General features: G+C 42.2%; 1 protein-coding gene across 1 annotated transcript in view; it reads left to right on the top strand.

The window, feature by feature from the left end:
- Positions 1 to 20,178, top strand: part of NIPA1 (NIPA magnesium transporter 1) — a 51,210-nt gene that overhangs the window by 24,097 nt on the left and 6,935 nt on the right. Inside the window, exons 2-4 of the mRNA XM_021075606.2 lie at positions 2,952 to 2,999; positions 4,477 to 4,567; positions 19,254 to 19,414. Of these exons, the coding sequence (XP_020931265.1) occupies positions 2,952 to 2,999; positions 4,477 to 4,567; positions 19,254 to 19,414 (300 nt within the window). The remainder of the gene's footprint in view (positions 1 to 2,951; positions 3,000 to 4,476; positions 4,568 to 19,253; positions 19,415 to 20,178) is intronic.

Below are 20,178 nucleotides of genomic sequence, written 5' to 3'. Positions count from 1 at the left end.
TATTTTTGTATATAGTATGAGCGAATGTTCTAATTTCATTGATTTTTTTTTTTGAGGCTGTCCAGCTTTTTGGACAACAGTTACTGAAGAGCCTGTCTTTTCTTGATTGTATATTTTTGTTTCCCTTCTGGAAGGTTAATTGGCTGTAGGTGTATAGGTTTAGCTCTGGGCTCTCTCTCCTGTTCCATTTATCTATATGTCTGTTTTTGTGCCTTTACCATGCTGTCCTGATTACTGTAGCTTTGTAGTACAGTCTGAAGTCTGGGAGGGTTATTGTTGTTAGTGTTGTTCTTTTTCTTCAGGATTGCTTTGATAATTCTGTGGGTTTTTTGGTTTTTTTTTTTTTTTTAGATTCCACATATAAGTACAACACATTCTCTAACATAGCTGCAGTGTGATTAGCACATTTGGGAAATTCAACAAAGATTCTGTAATAATAGTTGATAATTGTTCTGTAGTATTCACTGCATGGCATTCTTAGGCTCAGCTATGCTTTCTGATGTATAGGACACAGGGCCACATTTATACTAGACACACTTCGAAGGACATGGGGCAGGAGCCACAGCCAGTGGCAAAGGTAGAGCATGGTTTAGGGGCCCAGAGGAAGAGTTGTAGCAGATGGTGCTACAGCTGCTTAGCCTTACAAGCTTCATGCCCTCCAGTATAAAGTCAGAAAGACAAGAGTACCCATTGTGGTTCAGTGGTTAATGAATCCTACTCGCATCCATGAGGACGCAGGTTAGATCCCTGGCCTTGCTCAGTGGGTTAAGGATCCAGCGTTGCTGTGAGCTGTCGTGTAGGTTGAAGAAGCGGTTTGGATCTGGCATTGCTGTGGCTCTGGTGTAGGCTGGTGGCTACAGCTCCAATTCAACCCCTAGCCTGGGAACCTCCGTATGCCACAGGTACGGCCCTAAAAAGACGAAAGACGCAAAAAAAAAAAAAAAAAAAAGTCAGAGAGGCGGAGCTCCTAGGCCCACAGGAGACATGCTTATTCCCAGAGGTATGGCACGCAGGGGAGCCCAAGTGACAAGATCCAACAGGTGTTCACAGACCTCCACTCAGGTGCCATTTGCCCATCAGAGGTCATTTTTACTTTAAATGTTGTCCCTGACACATGGCTGTCAGCTTTGTAGAGCCAGAAAGTGCAGTATAAGTCACATTCTTACACAAAAGGTGAAGGGGTTTTGTTACTCTGCTCTCTACAACACTCCATATTGAGGTTTGCCAGTTGTCCCAGTACTGTCCTTTCTAGCAACCTTTTTTTTCATCTAGCATCATGTGTTGTGTTTAGTCACACCTCTTCATCTGTGACAGTACCTTAGCTTTTGTCTTTTAGGACCTTGCCATCTTTGAAGAGTACAGGCCAGCTGGCGGATGGTCCCTTTCACGGTTTCCTTGTGATTATGTTCAGGAGATGCGCTCTGGCGGAGCACTGCAGGTGTGGTGCTGTGCCCTCCTCAGTGCACCCTCTGGAGGCACAGGATGTTGGCTTGTCCCATTGCCGATGGTGGTATCTTTAACCATTTGGTTAAGATGATGTCTACCAGGGTCTTAGAGTACTGTAAAGATCACTTTTTCTCTTTGTGATTAATAAAAAACTGGTAGAGGTGATTCATGGAGACTGCATGACAGTCCTGTCTCTCAACAAAGTTTCATGTACTTATTTTACTCTCCATTGATGGTTTTTGTCTGACTCAGTTTTTATTGTAACATTGTCAAATGGTGCCATTTGAGCTTAACCATTCTTCCTACTCTGTCATTATTTATTGGTATCACAATTTTTTTTTTTTTCCCTGCCCATGGCATATGAAAGTTCTATGGCCAGAGACTGAGCCTGGGCCACAGTGGTGACCATGCTGAATCCTTAACCCACTTAGCCACCAGGAAACTCTCTTGGTCTCATTTTTTTTAAAAGTACTGTTTAAATACCCGTAGCTGTGCTCCTCAATGAAGTAGGCTGGCTTCCTGTATCTTCATTATACCAAATTACTGAGACTTAAAACATCCAAATAGAATTAGGGTTTTTAATCTGGAAGTGAGAAAAAAAAAAATCCTCTTAGATTAGGAACGTTTTGACATACTTGACAAAGTGAGGGATGATTGTGACAGGGAGGCCTGGACAGCTGCTCCCATCTCTGCCTGCCTGGGCAATCATGGCAACATAGGAGGGAGGTCCAGGAGGGTAAGAGGGAAAGCAGTTTATATAATGTCAGGTCACTGAGTGAATGAATCTAAGGATCTCTTTTCAACCATTTCCAAATGGTTGCAAAAAGAGCTGGGTCACAAAGGTTCTACATTATGAACATTGAGTAACTTGTTAAGTATATGCTAGTAAAATTATCATATAAATAGGTTTCAGTAAATGCATGAGGGGGTTGGACTTTGAAGGCTAAATATCTTTTTTTTTTTTTTTTTTTTTTAGGGCTGCACCCACGGCATATGGAAGTTCCCAGGCTAGGGGTCAAATCCAAGCCGCGTCTGCGACCTACACCAGAGCTCAAGGCAATACTGTATCCTTAACCCACTGAGCAAGGCCAGGGATCAAGGCCAGTATCCTCATGGATACTAGTTGGGTTTGTTACCACTGAGCCATGACGGGAATTCCCCCAAATATCATTTGAAGTCAACATATAAAACATTACTCCAAAGAACATTTATGACTCTAGATGACATGTTGAGCTACCCCCCCCCAAAAAAAAAACCAAAACCAGTTAATAAAGATTTTATTTGTTTGGGTCAACTTGTGTTGGTTGCAAGAAACATCTTTGCCACTTTTAGTGGTTTCTTTTATGCTGCATTTTTAGGCTAATGATTCTTCACAGGATGAATAAACAGTATGGTACTCCTTGTTCTTTTCAATTTTAGTTTTCATTTAAAAACTTCTTTTAAGTATATAGCATGTAAACCTCTTGCTTCATACTTTCCTGATGTTTTATCTCATTGTTTTATAGGTACCTCTTATTTAACAGACATTGTGTGGTGGGCAGGAACAATTGCAAGTAAGTACCCTGTATGGTGAAAAGCTTAGTCTTCCTAAGTCATTTGACTGGCAAGGGTGGATGCAGGGAGTGGGATGAGCTTAGCTCATTCTTTGAAATGAGGACCAGGAGGATGGGAGGCAGTGGAAGGAGGTGGGAAAGGTTCCTGCTGCCTGTAGTAAGCCTTGAATTTGTCCAGGTCAGACTCTCCTGGGTCTAAGGAAAAAAATAGCTCCTGCTTCCTCATCTGTAGTAGGGCTGTGGGCATTTGGTGACCATTTGCTGAACACAATTGATTTTACAAAGGAGAGTTTCTTCACTCAACCTTAAGTACCAGATCAGAGGTCATGGGATATAACGTAAAAATGGTAACATTAGAATTTTAAACACATAAAGAAAAATTGTGTTAGATTTTTCAGAAGTATCTTGAGGTCTATTTGTCACATATTGTCTTTTTTGTCTTTTTTAGGGCCACACCCATGGCATATGGAGGTTCCCAGGCTAGGGGTTGGACTGGAGCTGTAGCCACTGGCCTTCACCACAGCCACAGCAACACCAGATTCAATCTGCATCTACGACCTATACCACAGCTCATGGCAATGCCAGATCCTTAACACACTGAGCAATGCCAGGGATTGAACCTGTGTTCTCATAGATGCTAGTCAGATTCGTTTCCACTGAGCCACGACAGGAACTCCATACACATTGTCTTTTAGGCAAGAAATTTACTAGCAGGTGTTGAGTCATTGAAAAACTTATGTTTTCTTGGGAGTTCCCGTCGTGGCACAGTGGTTAACGAATCTCACTAGGAACCATGAGGTTGCGGGTTCAGTCCCTGCCCTTGATCAGTGGGTTAACGATCCCGCGTTGCCGTGAGCTGTGGTGTAGGTTGCAGACGAGGCTGGGATCCTGCGTTGCTGTGGCTCTGGCGTAGGCCGGAGGCTACAGGTCCGATTCGACCCCTAGTTTGGGAACCTCCATATGCCACGGGAGCGGCCCTAGAAATGGCAAAAAGACAAAAAGACAAAAAAAAAAAAAAAAAAAGAAAGAAAAACTTATGTTTTCTATCTGGATACAGCCCCAGGCATAGGCCTGTGCAGGCAGTAGTGTTTCCACTTGAGTTGCCATCAGAGTGTCACTGGAATAGATCTCAGGCCACTTGAAGGGACATGGAAAGCCCTACACAACCTGTCTTAAAACAGGGATGTGCTAGAAGGAGAGTGGAAATGTTCTCTGTGTTGCACCCACTGTCAGTCACTACCTGTTAGATTGGGAGTTTCCATAGAGCATTGAAATTTCTACCCTAACAAATTGAGCCAGTGACTATGGAGCCTGCTCTCCTCTTCCCTCAGGACTAAAACAAGCAATATTTCCTTCCTAACTGATAATGGAGAAGAAGTAACCCTTTCAGAGCGGAGTCTTACAGAGTTTTACTCTGTGATGAATGCTCGAAGAGAGTTTTATAATTTCAGTGATGTCCTTGTGATTCTCTTGACAGTGGCTGTTGGCCAGATTGGAAACTTCCTGGCTTACACGGCGGTCCCCACAGTCCTGGTGACTCCTCTTGGTGCCCTTGGAGTGCCGTTTGGGTGAGAGCTGGGATTCTGTTTTGGTCTTTAATGCATAGTTTTAGGATATGGAAACTTTTTATTTTATTTTATTTTATTTATTTTTGTCTTTTTAGGGCCACACCCACAGCATATGGAAGTTCCCAGGCTATAGAGTTTGAACTAGAGCTGCAGCTGCCAGCCTACATCACAGCCACAGCAACCTGGGATCTGAGCTGCGTCTGCAACCTGCACCACAGCTCACAGTAACGCCGGATCCTTGACTCACTGAGTGAGGCCAGGGATCGCACCTGCATCCTCATGGATACTAGTTGGGTTTGTTACCACTGAGCCACAGCAGGAACTCTGAAAACTTTTCATTTTAAATGATTCTGTTAAAATCAAAAAAGTAAAATTGTAACCGAAGCTAGGTCTTCAGCATTACACGTCACATGGTTTAATTTTATCCCTTCAGATTTAGTTATGTGAATTACTAACTCTCTCTTCAGCATAGGCTTTAGTGTATTTCATGTCCTAACTTATTCTTGGAAATCAGTGACTGTGATGCCATCACTCTCCTGGTTTTTGCTTTGGAAGACTTACTTCCTAGAGACTAGAGTCTTTCCAGCTCCTTGGCAAGCGATTCTGAGAAATCAGTAAGCAAAACTAGTCAGTTGGTGTTTTATTTGGGTGCCTCAAGAAATTATGGAGGTTGGGACAGAGGATACATGGGCTCCAATGGGTGTGATTCCTCTTGTGAACCTATTTATATTGTTTTACTGTTGAAGAAATCATTAATAAACAGAGATAGGATAGAAGCAAAATAGAATCCAAGTTTCTAACTGATTGATTACATTGGTATTCTGCTGATTCTAGACAGACCTCCAAATCCTTGCAGAGGAGTATGTCTGTGGTGGATGTATTGGATGCATTTAACTGTGTAACTTAAAGTCACTTGGGCTTTAAGTTTCCGTGGCCTAAAAAGCACAAAAAAGGTTTGCACACGTGAACCTTTGAGGATGTGTTTGTAGTACATTGTTCTAATCTAGATGTAGGCCTGATAATCACATGTGGCTCGACATTATTTGGCACTTTGGATGGTCCTGAAGAGCTTGGATTCATGGTTGGTGCTCTCACTAGGGAATCACTACTTCAGCTTCTCAGAGCCCAGCCTCACTCTGTTTCCTGAAAAATAATCAGGCAAATAAACAGTCCAGCCCTGTGACCTTTGCACATTTAATGTGCATATACTAAAAGGCCTTGCTCCTTTCTTGATTAATTTCCAAAGAACTGTCTGTTCTCATGGACTTTGACAATTATGTCTCCTCACCAGAAATGTTCACTGCTTCAAAGCTTTGGGAGATGTTTCCCAAAGGAATGTGTGAGGTGGCATTATGGATAAGAGTGCTTTCAACTAAGGATCTCAAAGATTTTTTTAAAAAGAAAAAAATTAAAATTAATTTCAAGAAAACAAAGATGTCTATACATGTATATATGTGTATATCTTTTAAAAGAAGTTATCTTTTTTTTTTTTTTTTTCTTTTTTAGGCCTGCACCTGCAATATATGGATGTTCCCAGGCTAAGAGTCAAATCAAAGCTACAGCTGCTGGCCTGGGCCACAGCCACAGCCAGCTCCGGATCCAAGCCACGTCTGCAACCTACACCACAGCTAATGGCAACACTGGATCCTTAACCCACTGAGGGAGGCCAGGGATCATACCTGCATTCTCATGAATATTATTCGAGTTTGTTACCACTGAGCCACAACAGGAACTCCCAGAAATGGGATGAGGTTGCTAGAATTACATAGAGAAAGAAATGAAAAGAATGTGGCCCCTGGAAAAAGATGTTTATGTGGCAGTGAAAGAGAACAGAGAGCCCCCAAATAGATCTACTTTCACTGTAGTGGTTTAATATATAATAAATTAATCATCATGTTATAGAAGTTTTTTTAAAAAATTATTTGGAATTAATTTCCAAATTACAGAAAACTTAAAAGGTTAAGAATAATCAAAGCAGAGTCCATGTGCCCCTCACCCAGACAAATTGATTGGCATTCTTTCACACTTCCTCCCTCGTTTTGTTTCTCTATATTAAAGTTTTTTAAACTTGATGCCGTTGATATTTGGAGATAATTCTGTTTTGGGAGCTGACCTGTGCTTTGCAGGGTGTTTAGGAGCATCCATGGACTCCACCCAGCAGATGCCACTAGCTCCCCCTCCTCAAAAATGTCTCCAGGCATAAGCAAGTGTCCCTTTGTGGAGCAAATCACCCCTGTTGAGAAGCACTGTTCTAGTATGAATGTGGTGTTTGTTTTGTTTTGTGAACCTTTTTGATCCATATGAGAATGATCCTTTACCCTTAAACACTTTGACTTGTATTTCCTAAGACTAGACATCCTCTTCATAAGAGTAGTACAGTCATCAAATTTTTTTTTTTTTATTTTCCCACTGTACAACAAGGGGGTCAGGTTATCCTTACATGTATACATTACAATTACATTTTTCCCCCAGCCTTTCTTCTGTTGCAACATGAGTATGTAGACAAAGTTCTCAATGCTATTCAGCAGGATCTCCTTGTAAATCTATTCTAAGTTGTGTCTGATAAGCCCAAGCTCCCAATCCCTCCCACTCCCTCCCCCTCCCATCAGGCAACCACAAGTCTCTTCTCCAAGTCCATGATTTTCTTTTCTGAGGAGATGTTCATTTGTGCTGGATATTAGATTCCAGTTATAAGTGATATCATATGGTATTTGTCTTTGTCTTTCTGGCTCATTTCACTCAGGATGAGATTCTCTAGTTCCATCCATGTTGCTGCAAATGGCATTATTTTGTTCTTTTTTATGGCTGAGTAGTATTCCATTGTGTATATATACCACCTCTTCCGAATCCAATCCTCTGTCGATGGACATTTGGGTTGTTTCCATGTCCTGGCTGTTGTAAATAGTGCTGCAATGAACATGTGGGTGCACATGTCTCTTTTAAGTAGGGTTTTGTCCGGATAGATGCCCAAGAGTGGGATTGCGGGGTCATATGGAAGTTCTATGTATAGATTTCTAAGGTATCTCCAAAGTGTTCTCCATAGTGGCTGTACCAGTTTACATTCCCACCAGCAGTGCAGGAGGGTTCCCTTTTCTCCACAACCCCTTCAGCACTTGTTATTTGTGGATTTATTAATGATGGCCATTCTGACTGGTGTGAGGTGGTATCTCATGGTAGTTTTAATTTGCATTTCTCTTATAATCAGCGATGTTGAGCATTTTTTCATGTGTTTGTTGGCCATCTGTATATCTTCTTTGGAGAAATGTCTATTCAGGTCTTTTGCCCATTTTTCCATTGGTTGATTGGTTTTTTTGCTGTTGGGTTGTATAAGTTGTTTATATATTCTAGAGATTAACCCCCTGTCGGTTGCATCATTTGAAACTATTTTCTCCCATTCTGTAAGTTGTCTTTTTGTTTTCTTTTGGGTTTCCTTTGCTGTGCAAAAGCTTTTCAGTTTGATGAGGTCCCATGGGTTTATTTTTGCTCTAATTTCTATTGCTTTGGGCGACTGACCTGAGAAAATATTCATGATGTTGATGTCAGAGAGTGTTTTGTCTATGTTTTCTTCTAGGAGTTTGATGGTGTCCTGTCGTATATTTAAGTCTTTCAGCCATTTGGAGTTTATTTTTGTGCATGGTGTGAGGGTGTGTTCTAGTCTCATTGCTTTGCATGCAGCTGTCCAGGATTCCCAGCAATGCTTGCTGAAGAGACTTTCTTTTTCCCCTTTTATGTTCTTGCCTCCCTTGTCAAAGATTAATTGACCATAGGTGTCAGGGTTTATTTCCGGATTCTCTATTCTGTTCCATTGGTCTGTCTGTCTGTTTTGATACCAGTACCACACTGTTTTGATGACTGTGGCTTTGTAGTATTTCTTGAAGTCTGGGAGAGTTATGCCTCCTGCTTGGTTTTTGTTTCTCAGGATTGCTTTGGCGATTCTGGGTCTTTTGTTGTTCCATATAAATGTTTGGATTGTTTGTTCTAGTTCTGTGAAAAATGTCATGGGTAATTTGATAGGGATTGCATTGAATCTGTAGATTGCTTTGGGTAGTATGGCCATTTTTACAATATTGATTTTCCCAATCCAGGAACATGGAATGTCTTTCCATTTCTTTACATCTTCTTTGATTTCTTTGATTAAAGTTTTATAGTTCTCGGCATATAGGTCCTTTACCTCCTTGGTCAGGTGTATTCCGAGGTATTTGATTTTGTGAGGTGCAATTTTAAAAGGTATCGTGTCTTTGTATTCCTTTTCTAATGTTTCATTGCTGGTATACAGAAATGCAACTGACTTCTGAATGTTAATCTTATATCCTGCTACTTTGCTGAATTTATTAATCAGTTCAAGTAGTTTTTGGGTTGAGTCCTTAGGGTTTTCTATGTATAGTATCATGTCATCTGCATACAGTGGCAGTTTTATCTCTTCTCTTCCTATGTGGATGCCTTTTATTTCTTTTGTTTGTCTAATTGCTGTGGCTAGGACTTCCAAAACTATGTTGAAGAGCAGTGGTGAGAGTGGGCATCCCTGTCTTGTTCCAGATTTGAGTGAGAAGGCTTTCAGTTTTTCCCCATTGAGGATTATATTTGCTGTGGGTTTATCATAAATGGCTTTGATTATATTCAGGAATGTTCCCTCTATACCCACTTTGGCGAGGGTCTTGATCATGAATGGATGTTGGACTTTGTCAAATGCTTTTTCTGCACCTATTGAGATGATCATATGATTTTTGACTTTCTTTTTGTTAATGTGGTGTATGATGCTGATTGATTTGCGTATGTTGAGCCATCCTTGTGAACCTGGGATGAACCCAACCTGGTCATGGTGTATAATTTTTTTGGTATGTTGTTGGATTCGGTTGGCTAAGATTTTGTTGAGAATTTTTGCATCTATATTCATCAGTGATATTGGCCGATAGTTTTCTTTTTTGGTGGTATCTCTGTCTGGTTTTGTAATGAGGGTGATGGTGGCCTCATAGAATGTCTTTGGGAGTATTCCTTCTTCTTCAACCTTTTGAAAGAGTTTAAGGAGGTTGGGCACCAATTCCTCTTTATATGTTCGATAGAATTCACCTGTGAAGCCATCTGGTCCTGGACTTTTATTTGTAGGGAGTGATTTTATGACCTCTTCAATTTCATTTCTAGTGATTGGTCTGTTCCGTTGGTCTGTTTCTACTTGATTCAGTTTTGGCAAGCTGTAAGATTCTAGAAAATTGTCCATTTCTTCCAGATTGTCAAACTTGTTGCCGTATAGTTGTTCATAGTATTCTCTTATGGTTTTTTGTACTTCTGCTGTATCCATTGTGATTTCTCCTTTTTCATTTATAATTTTGGTTATTTGGGTTCTTTCTCTCCTCTTTTTAGTAAGTCTGGCCAGGGGTTTGTCAATTTTGTTCACCTTTTCAAAGAACCAGCTCTTGGTTTTATTAATTTTCTCTATTGTTTTTTGAGTCTCTATTTTATTGATTTCTTCTTTGATCTTTATAATTTCCTTCCTTCTGCTGACTTTAGGGCTTTTTTGTTCTTTTTCTAATTCATTTAGGTGGAGGGTTAAGTTGTCAATTTGGGATCTTTCTTCATTTTTGAGAAAGGCCTGTATTGCTATAAATTTCCCTCTGAGCACTGCTTTCGCAGCATCCCATAGATTTTGAGAGGTTGTGTCTTCATTATCATTTGTTTCAAGGTAGTTTTTAATTTCCTTCTTGATTTCCTCATTGACCCATTGGTTTTTTAAAAAGTAGCATGTTTAGTCTCCATGTAGTAGGTTTTTTCTCTTTGCTTTTCCCATGGTCGGTTTCTAATTTCATGGCATTGTGGTCAGAGAAGATACTTGAGATAATTTCTGTGCTTCTAAATTTATTGAGGTTAGCTTTGTGTCCCAATATGTGGTCGATTCTTGAGAATGTTCCATGAGCATTTGAGAAGAATGTGTATTCTGCTTTTTTTGGATGTAGTGTCCTGAAGATATCAATTAAGTCTAACTTTTCTATTGTTTCCTTTAGGATCTCTGTTGCTTTATTGGTTTTCTGTCTAGAGGATCTGTCCATTGGTATGAGGGGGGTATTAAGGTCTCCTACTATGATTGTATTCTCATCAATATCTCCCTTTATGTCTATTAATATTTGTTGTATATATCTGGGTGCTCCTGTATTTGGGGCGTATATGTTGACGATAGTAACATCCTCTTCTTGGATGGATCCCTTAATCATTAAGTAGTGTCCTTCTTTGTCTTTCTTTATGTCTTTTGTTTTAAAGTCTATTTTGTCTGATATGAGTGTTGCGACTCCTGCTTTTCTGTCTTGTCTATTGGCGTGAAATATTTTTCCCCACCCTTTCACTTTCAATCTATATGTATCTTTTGTCCTAAGGTGAGTTTCTTGTAGGCAGCATATTGAAGGTTTTTGCCTTTTTATCCACTCAGCCACTCTGTGTCTTTTGATTGGGGCATTCAGTCCATTGACATTTAAGGTGATAATTGATAGACGATTATTTATTGCCATTTGAACCTCGTGTTCCAGTTGATTCTATGGTTCTCCATTCTTCCTTTCTTTTTTTTTTTTTGGTTAGATGGTCTCCTGTTATTATCTGCTTGAGTGTACTTTTTTTTTTTTCATTTTTTGCAAATGCAATATTTGGTTTTGGCTTGTGGTTGCCCTGTTTTTTAAGTATGCTAACCCCTTCCCATAATTGTGTGTTTTAGCCTGATGGTCCTGTAAGTTCAAACACTTCATTACTATATTAAAATTAAGAAGAGAAACATACAAACAAACAAAAAGGGTTATTTACTTCCTAACATCCCTTGCCCACATTTTATGGTTTTGATGACTCTTTTTTATTTTTTTCTTTTTAATTTTATTTTGTTTGAAGCATGTTCATGATTAAATCTGTATGCTGGCTTATTTGAGTGACTGCTCTCTGATTGCGGTTTCCTCAGTCCTAGTTCTTCTTCTTCCTTTTTTTTTTTTTTTCTTTTCTTTTTTCTTCCCTTTCCTTCCTTTCTTTTTGGTTTAGAGAAGCCCTTTCAATATTTCCTTTAACCTGGGTTTTGTGTTGCTGTATTCTTTAAGTTTTTGTTTGTTGGAAAAAAATTTTATTTCCCCTTCTATTTTAAATGATATTCTTGCTGGATAGAGTATTCTAGGTTGCATATTTTTTCCTTTTAGCACTTTAAATATCTCTTGCCATTCCCTTCTGGCCTGTAGTGTTTCTGTAGAGAAATCAGCTGATATTCTTATGGGGATTCCCTTGTAGGTAACATTCTGTTTTTCTCTTGCTGCCTTTAGGATCCTCTCTTTATCACTAACTTTTGCCATTTTTATTATGATGTGTCTTGGTGTGGGTCTGTTTGGGTTCAGTTTGTTTGGGGCCCTCTGTGCTTCTTGTATCTTGAACCCAGTATCCTTTAGATTTGGGAAGTTTCCATCGATAATTTCTTCAAATATATTTTCCATTCCCTTATCTTTTTCTACTCCTTCTGGAATTCCTATTATGCGTAGATTGGCCCGCTTTATATTATCCCATAGGTCTCTTATATTGCTTTCCAGTTTTTTGATTCGGTTTTCTGTCTGTTGACCAGATTGAGTGATTTCCATTATTCTATCTTCCATATCACTGATTCATTCTTCTGCGTTATTCATTCTGGTTTTTACTGCCCTTAGTTCAGTTTGCATCTCTGCAAATGAATATTCTAGTTTTTCTTGGCTCCTCCTTATCTTTTCTAGTTCCTTTCTGAGGGTATCTGCATTACTGTTCATATCTTCTCTTAATTCCTTCAGTATTTTCACTATTTCTCTTTTGAACTCCAGGTCTGTCAGACTGCAGAGATCTGTTTCATTGTTGACTTTTAGGTGAGTTCTCCTGCTGGTTTGACTGGGGGTGGTTTCTCAGCTTCTTCATCTTGCTTGGTGTTTTCTTTCTCCTGAGGGAGTTGTACTCTCCGTTATCGGGCAGTGTTTGCCTTGTCACTGCTGTGGAATATTTCCTGAGGGCTGGCGTAGTTGGTCAATCTTTTTTGAGGCAGTGTGGCTTTTCTGGAGTGTTGATGGGGCTAACAGTGTTTCTTTGAAGCAAAGGAGGACTTCCTGAGGGCAGACAGGACTGGGAGGTCCACACCACGATGGTAGCAGATTTCACTCAGTCAGGCAGAGCTTGCTCTGGTGTTTTTAGGCTGTGGGGTTCTTGCAGGGGGTTGGCGGTGTTGGGCAGCTGTTCCTCAGGAGTGCAGCACCCCCTGGGGGCTGGAGCAGCTATCTGGGTCACTGAGAACCTAAGAGGCTCTTCCCTAGGGCAGCCCAACTCAGAAGGACGGCCTGAGAGTGTAGGCGGATCTTTTCACAGTCTGGCCAAGCTTGTTGCAGCTTTTCTGGGCTGCAGGGGCTCTTCCAGGGGGCTGGTGGTGCTGAGCAGCTATTCCGCGGGAATGGGGCACCCCCTGGGGGCTTTGGCGGTTAGCAGGGCCACTGGAAACCCAAGAGGCTCCTCCCCAGGGCAGCCCGACTCAGAAAGACCGTCTGAGATCTTTTCCCGGCTCGGCCAAGCTTGTTGCAGCTTTTCTGGGCTCTAGGGGGTCCTGCCTGGAGCCAGCAGTCCTATGCAGCTGATCCTCTAGAGCTTGGCACCCCCTGGGGGCTTGTGCGGGTAGCAGGGCCGCTGGAAATCCAAGAGGCTCCTCCCCGGGGCAGCCCAACTCTGGAGCCAAGGATTCGGTGCCCAGCTCCCACCCAGGCGTCTCAATTTTTGGTGACTGTGCCCGTAGTTCAGATGGTCTGTTCGGTTCTTGATCGGCTTTTCCGTACTCCAACTTACTGCTACACTCTTCTCTGCATCTGGAGATTCCTCCGGTTCATTTGATCTTTCCCCCGTGTAGGTGACTTTCCAGGGTGCGGAATCCCTTTCTCCTCCGCAGTTCCCTTTCGGGAGCGCCCGTCCCGCTTGGATTCACCTTCTCTCACTCTCCTCTTTTCTCCCATTCTGCCCAGTAATGTCACGAATTTCTTGCCGTTATTAGAGTTTAGGTTCCTCTGCCAGCGATTGGTTGCTGTTCTGTGCGAGTCATTTATTCTGTAGATGTGCTTTTTTTGTTGTGTTTGTGGGAGAGGGCGAGCATGTCCCCCTACTCCTCCACCATCTTGTCCTCTCCTCCAGTCATCAATTTTTGAGAAATTTAACACTGTATCAGAAATGTATCTTTCTAATCTGCCTTCCCTATTCCAATTTTTTTTTTTTTTTTGTCTTTTTGCCGTTTCTTGGGCCGCTCCCGCGGCATATGGAGGTTCCCAGGCTAGGAGTCTAATCGGAGCTGTAGCTGCCAGCCTACGCCAGAGCCAGAGCAATGCAGGATCCGAGCCGAGTCTGCAATCTACACCACAGCTCATGGCAACGCCGGATCGTTAACCCACTGAGCAAGGGCAGGAACTGAACCCGCAACCTCATGGTTCCTAGTCGGATTCGTTAACCACTGCGCCACTACGGGAACTCCTCCTATTCCAATATTCTTAATTGACCCATTATGCCATTATTCTATATCATTATCCTTTATACCATCATTTTCCTTCTAAGGCAAGATCCAATTTAGTATCAGGAGCTGCATTTTGTTGTCATATCTCCAGTTTAAAAGAGAGGGGTTTTTGTGGGGTTTTTGTTGTTTGTTTTGTTTTAATAACTGCACTTTGGGAAACTGGTAAATAATTTATAGGAACATCAGTTTAAATCCTAATCATAACATCATCAAAGTATGATCTAGATGAATTAAGCATTATATACAGGATGGCCATCATGTGTGAAGTAGAAACATACAACATTGCATGGTTTGTTGATACTACATTGAGTGCCTCATTTTTGTGATGACATTATGTGATATGTTGATGTGTGCTGTCCCACTCAGCAATGCAGAGTGTGCTATGTCAAGCTGCAGTGAACCCAGTAGGTTAACTAGCATCTCTGTGGATACCTACCCAAGTATCTGTGTTATGTAGCTATATATAATTTATGTCTCTAATTTTCCCTGAACAAACCTTCATCTCTAGTACAACCCAGGGTAAGTCATGTTGAGATTTGTAAAAGAGAGAAAAAAAAAAGCTTAGGTATGTATCTAGAGTTTATGGCCCGTGTATATCAGAAAACTACTTTAATGTGTTTCAGATTGTAGAAGGATAAGAAGTTTCAAACATTTGATGCCATAAAAATGAAAAGGTTGGAGTTCCTGCTGTGATGCAATGGGTTAAGAATCTGACTGCACTGGCTTGGGTTGCTGTGGAGGCTTGGGTTTGATCCGTGGCCCAGCACAGTGGGGTAAAGGATCTGGCATTGCTGCAGCTGTGGCATAGGTAGAAGCTGCAGCATAGGTCACATCTGAGGCTCGGATTCAATCCCTAGCCTAGGAGCTTCCATGTGCCAAGGGTGTGACCATTAAAAAAGAAAGAAAGAAAAGTTTAATTTTCTACAATAAAATAAAGTTTTCTACAATAAAACATAACATAAAAAGATTTCAACAAATATGACAATAACTAAATTGATATAAAGAATATCTTAAATTGACCAAAATAATATAAAAATCTCGATAGATAAAATGACAAAAGACAAAAGTGATTCTATACATAGGAAAATTAATTCCACAGTTAAACCTCATTTCAATAAAATGCAGTAATCAAACAAAATAAACACCATGTATATATATATATATGAAATTAAAACATCACACTGTAATGATTCACATAATGCAGAAGAAAGCAGTAAATAAAGAATAGGGAACGAAAAAGACATGAAGGAGTTCCTGTCATGGCTCAGCAGGAACGCAGGTTCGATCCCTGGCCTTGCTCAGTGGGTTAAGGATCCGGCGTTGCCGTGAGCTGTGGTGTAGGTCGCAGACACAGCTGAGACCCCACGTTGCTGTGGCTATGGTGTAGGCCGGCAGCTACAGCTACAGTTCAACTTCTAGCCTGGGAACTTCCATACGCCATGGGTGCAGCCCTAAAAAGACAGAAAACGAATAAGAGGTAAGTATTGGCGAGGGTGTAGAGAGAAGGGAGCCCTTGCGCACTGCTTGTGCACTATTCGATTCTTCACTCATCCATTAATGGTTGCCTTGAGTTGCCTCCACATTTTAGCTATCGTGAATAATACTGCTATGAACTTGAGTATACAGATTTATCTTCAAGACCTTGCTGTCAATTGTGCAGCACACTTTTTGTTTCCCATTACTATGCATTCATTAAAATAGTTTATTGACTTTTTTTTGACATTAAGTTTCTTTCCTTCTCTGTCCATTGCCTTTTCTCTTTTCTTTTTATAATGACCACATATGGAAGTTCCCAAGCTAGGGGCTGAATTGGAGCTACAGCTGCTGGCCTGTGTCGCAACGACAGCAACACTAGATCTCTGCAACCCACACTGCAGCTTGCGGCAACACCGGATCATTAACCCACTGAGCAAAGCCAGGGATTGAACCTGCATCTTCATGGATACTAGCTGGGTTCTTAACCTGCTGAGCCGCAACAGGAATTCCTATTGTCTTTTTTTCATCACACGGCTCCTAATTTCACCCTCCCAACCCTGCCCCACTCCCCAACAACTTCTTCAGTGAGGATGCTGCTGCTCTGTGTTGTGGCCCTGATGCTCTCATGTACCTTGTGCCTCTACCTCAGGCCAGCTCTCCGGGTAGATGTGTGATTAGTTCTGTAGATTATTTAACTTAGGGGGTGGCCAACTTTTTCTGTAAAGGGCCGGATAGTAAATATTTTAGACTTTGTAGGCCCTGTGGTCTCCTTTGTAGCTGCTCACCTCTTCCACTGTGGTGAAAAGTAGCCACAGATCAGACTAACTGTGTGGACATGGCTGTGTTCCAATAAATTATTTACAAAAACAGGCGGAGGGCTGGATTGGGCCTTCAGCTATCGTCTGTTGACTCTTGATTTAAGTCCAAAGGCTATGTGTTTTTCACTTAATCTCAGCTCAGAAGGTGGCAGGCTCTAGTTGCTGCAATGCAGGAAGAGCGAGAAGGGAAGGTTTTGTGTGCAGGCAGTTGGTGATTTCCTCCTCAAGCCTGGAGAGGCTTGTTAGGTATATGTCCCTGTTCCAGCTGCCCTGGGTTTGTGCATTCATGGGGGGCGGCAAGGGCTAGTTCTCCATGCGTTACTCAGAAGGTAAGTAGTTGCCCAGATCTTTCTCCCTGTGTCCTTAAATGACATGATGCTTTACTGACCATGTGTCTCCTGTCTTTAAACTTGATGCTCTAGGAGTTCCCGATGTGGCTCAGTAGTTAATGAGTCTAACTAGCATCCATGAGAATGCTGGTTCAATTCCTGGCCTTGCTTAGTGGGTTGATGATCCAGCGTTGCCGTGAGCTGTGGGATAGGTCGCAGACACGGCTAAAATCTGGCGTTGCTGTGGCTGTAGTGTAGACCGGCAGCTACAGCTCCAATCCATCCCTCAGCCGGGGACCCTCCATATGCTGCTGGGATGGTCCTAAAAAGTAAAAAAAAAAAAATTTAAAAATAAACTTGATGCTCTAACATCTGTCCTACATGCGTGTGCCACCTGCACCCTGTACTGAACAATCCAGTCATGTACCTGAGTCACCTTGCCTTGGCTTCTGTGTCCCTTGGCACCCCTCTGCCCCTCAGCAGTTCTTCCCTTGCTAAGGCATGCATTTCATATCTAAGCCAATAGACCCAGAACCCACACCCCAACTGCCTCCTTTAGCAGACTCTCTCCCCCCTGCCCTTATCTCCCCAGAATCAGGTAACAGCCGGCTTGGGACAGCCCCCGTGCCTAAAAGCCCACTGAAGTATTCACGCTAAATTGCTTATGCTGCCTCCCACATTCCTTCCCTCACAAACCACAGTAAAGACTCTGGCCACAGTCCCCCACCAACCCCCAGCCAGTGCCTCTTTGCTGATCATGGTGCTTCCCTGTGTGGTCCTGCCTGGGGTGCTCTGACCCCTCATCTTAGAAACTGAATAATAAACTTTTTTCAATGGCATCTGTTTACTGATCTGTTAGCCTTACTACCCCTCAAGTTTTCTGTTAATCGCTCTCTAACTACTATTTAATTTGTCCTCTGGAATAAGACTAAGAGTGGAATGAGAGATGAGTGGGCCGCATGGTCCAGCGTTACCCCTGCCCCTGTCTTCCATGCATGGCAGCTCCTTTCCCACTTGGCATAGGCCCCCACATCATCCCAGCCTGACTCCAGGCCACCTCTTGTTCTCAGCACCTCCCTCTCACCTGGTTTCCACCTTTCCACGCAGCTGTGAGGAGCGCCTTAATTTAACATACAGTTTTGTATTCTCATATCCTGTGTGGTTTCTTTCAGTGATGTTGCTTATTTTCCCCACCTACACTGCTCAGGCTTGTGGAGGACCAGGCTGTCTAGGGCCAGAGACAAAGTGGTCCATGGCTTCAAATTTTGTTGGCTTTGTGCCTTGGGTTCAGTGCTGATCCTTTCTGAGGCTGTTTCCTTATCTGTGAAATGAGGATGAATGGAAGTAGTCTTGTATTGTATATTCTATATACAAGTCTGGTGTACCTTCCCCATGGATTTTCATGTTCCCTGAATGCCTTTGGCATAGATAGCAGCAAAATGACGAAGACCCATCTCATGATTTAGAAAAACCCCAAGTTTCCCAGTTCAAGTTATATACTGATGTTATACAGAGAAGTAAGAAACATTATTATCAGCCTTAAGAATATAGATATTTTAAGAGAAATGCTTTTTTTTTTTTTTTTTTTTTTTTTTTTTTTTGCTTAAAAAGTAATGTGATCACATTTTAAAAGTTTCCATATTATGGAGTTCCCGTCGTGGCCAGTGGTTAACGAATCCGACTAGGAACCATGAGGTTGCGGGTTCAGTCCCTGCCCTTGCTCAGTGGGTTAACGATCCGGCGTTGCTGTGAGCTGTGGTGTAGGTTGCAGATGCGGCTCGGATCCCGCGTTGCTGTGGCTCTGGCGTAGGCTGGTGGCTACAGCTCTGATTGGACCCCTAGCCTGGGAACCTCCACATGCTGCGGGAACAGCCCAAGAAATAGCAAAAAGACAAAAAAAAAAAAAAAAAAAAAAAGTTTCCATGTTAGAGAAGAGAAAACTAGTCACCCATACTTCTACCATAATGCAATTACTATGAGCGTTTTGATTTTTTCTTATTTATGCATTTCCTCAATTTATTTTAACTTAAATGTTTTGATCGTGAATTACTTGTAATTATTTTAGCAGTTCTCATATCCTACTTTCCTACTTAACATAGTTCTGTTGGCCTGTTTGCTTTTAAAAATACGGAGGCAACATTTTTATTTTTGGTCAATCATAACACTTATTTTTTTTACCCTGGTATATTTCATACCTACTGAAATAGTATAATATAGTGGTATGAGTTGAATATCATTAATGACATACTGGAATTGGTATGAAAATGATATTTCTGTTGAATTCAGGAGTTCTCTGGTGGGCTGAGGATCCAGCATTGTCACTGCTGTGGTGCTGGTTGGATCCCTGGCCCAGAACCTTCTGCCTGTTGTGAGCGGGGCCAAAAGAAAAGAAAGAAAGTGCAACTTCAGTAAATTCTTTCTGCTCTTAAAAAATAAATTAAAAATAAAATGTGACTATAAAGAAAATGTAGCTTTAATAAAATATCTGCAGTTAGTAAAAACATCAGATAGTTTGATTAAATCTGTAATAATTTTTTTATTTTAAATTGAAGGTCCATTTTAGCTTCTTACCTTCTGAAAGAAAAGCTCAACATCTTGGGCAAGTTGGGGTGTCTGCTAAGCTGTGCGGGTTCTGTCGTGCTGATTATCCACTCCCCGAAATCTGAGAGTGTGACCACTCAGGCTGAGCTGGAGGAGAAGCTGACCAACCCAGGTAACTTGGGGGGTAGCCCTGCCAGAGAGCTTGCCACCTCCAGCATGGTCCCCCTGAGTGGAGCTGCACCCTCCGCCCAGTTGTGGTCTGTCCTCCAGCCCTTGGTTCCTCTTCACTCATCACCAAGCCTCTGCCTGGGACCTGCTGTCCTGGCCCCTCTGCTGCCTCCTGAGACCCGGAACTTGGGCATTGATGCCATTCCTATCCACCCACCTTCATGGCAACTGGTCCACGGCCCCTCCGATCTCCCTCCGACCTTGTTCCCACGTTCCTGCTGTCCGTGCAGCACACACCAGTCCTGCAGGGTCAGCCCTAGGCCACACCACTCAGGACCACCGTGTGTCTGGCCCTCCTCGGTGAGTCTCTTGGATGTGGAGCTCTGTGAGAGCCTAGGCCTGATTTCAGTTCATCTTAGAGCCCTCCCAGAGCCCTCTTAGAGCATATATTTTTTGACGTAATTTCTATCTTTCGTTTTTTTGATAAGTGCAATCACCCCTCCAAGTCTCCCACCCCCACCATGAGCGAAAACCAAGCTATTGCACACTCAGGCCCAGCTGCTTTTCCCAGAAAGAAGCCTGCACACTTGCATTCCAACTACTTCTGATTTTTTCACAAACAGCTTGCACTTGGGCAGTATTTTCCATGTGCCCATGCTGGTCTCTGTCCTCCACTACCCCTTCCCCAGTTTATAGGTCAGGCTCTCAGGCAGCTGTAGCGTTTTCCTGAATCCTCATCTGCAGCAGAGCCCCATAGTTCTTTTCCTT

The sequence above is a fragment of the Sus scrofa genome, chromosome 15 (assembly GCF_054392235.1).
Source record: "Sus scrofa isolate SSC_HxYL_T2T_F1_AM1 chromosome 15, Sscrofa_HxYL_maternal_Yorkshire_Landrace_v2.0, whole genome shotgun sequence".
In the NCBI taxonomy this organism is placed as follows: domain Eukaryota; kingdom Metazoa; phylum Chordata; class Mammalia; order Artiodactyla; family Suidae; genus Sus; species Sus scrofa.
Note: the sequence above shows the minus strand (reverse complement) of the source record. Positions and strands in the feature narration are given on the sequence as shown.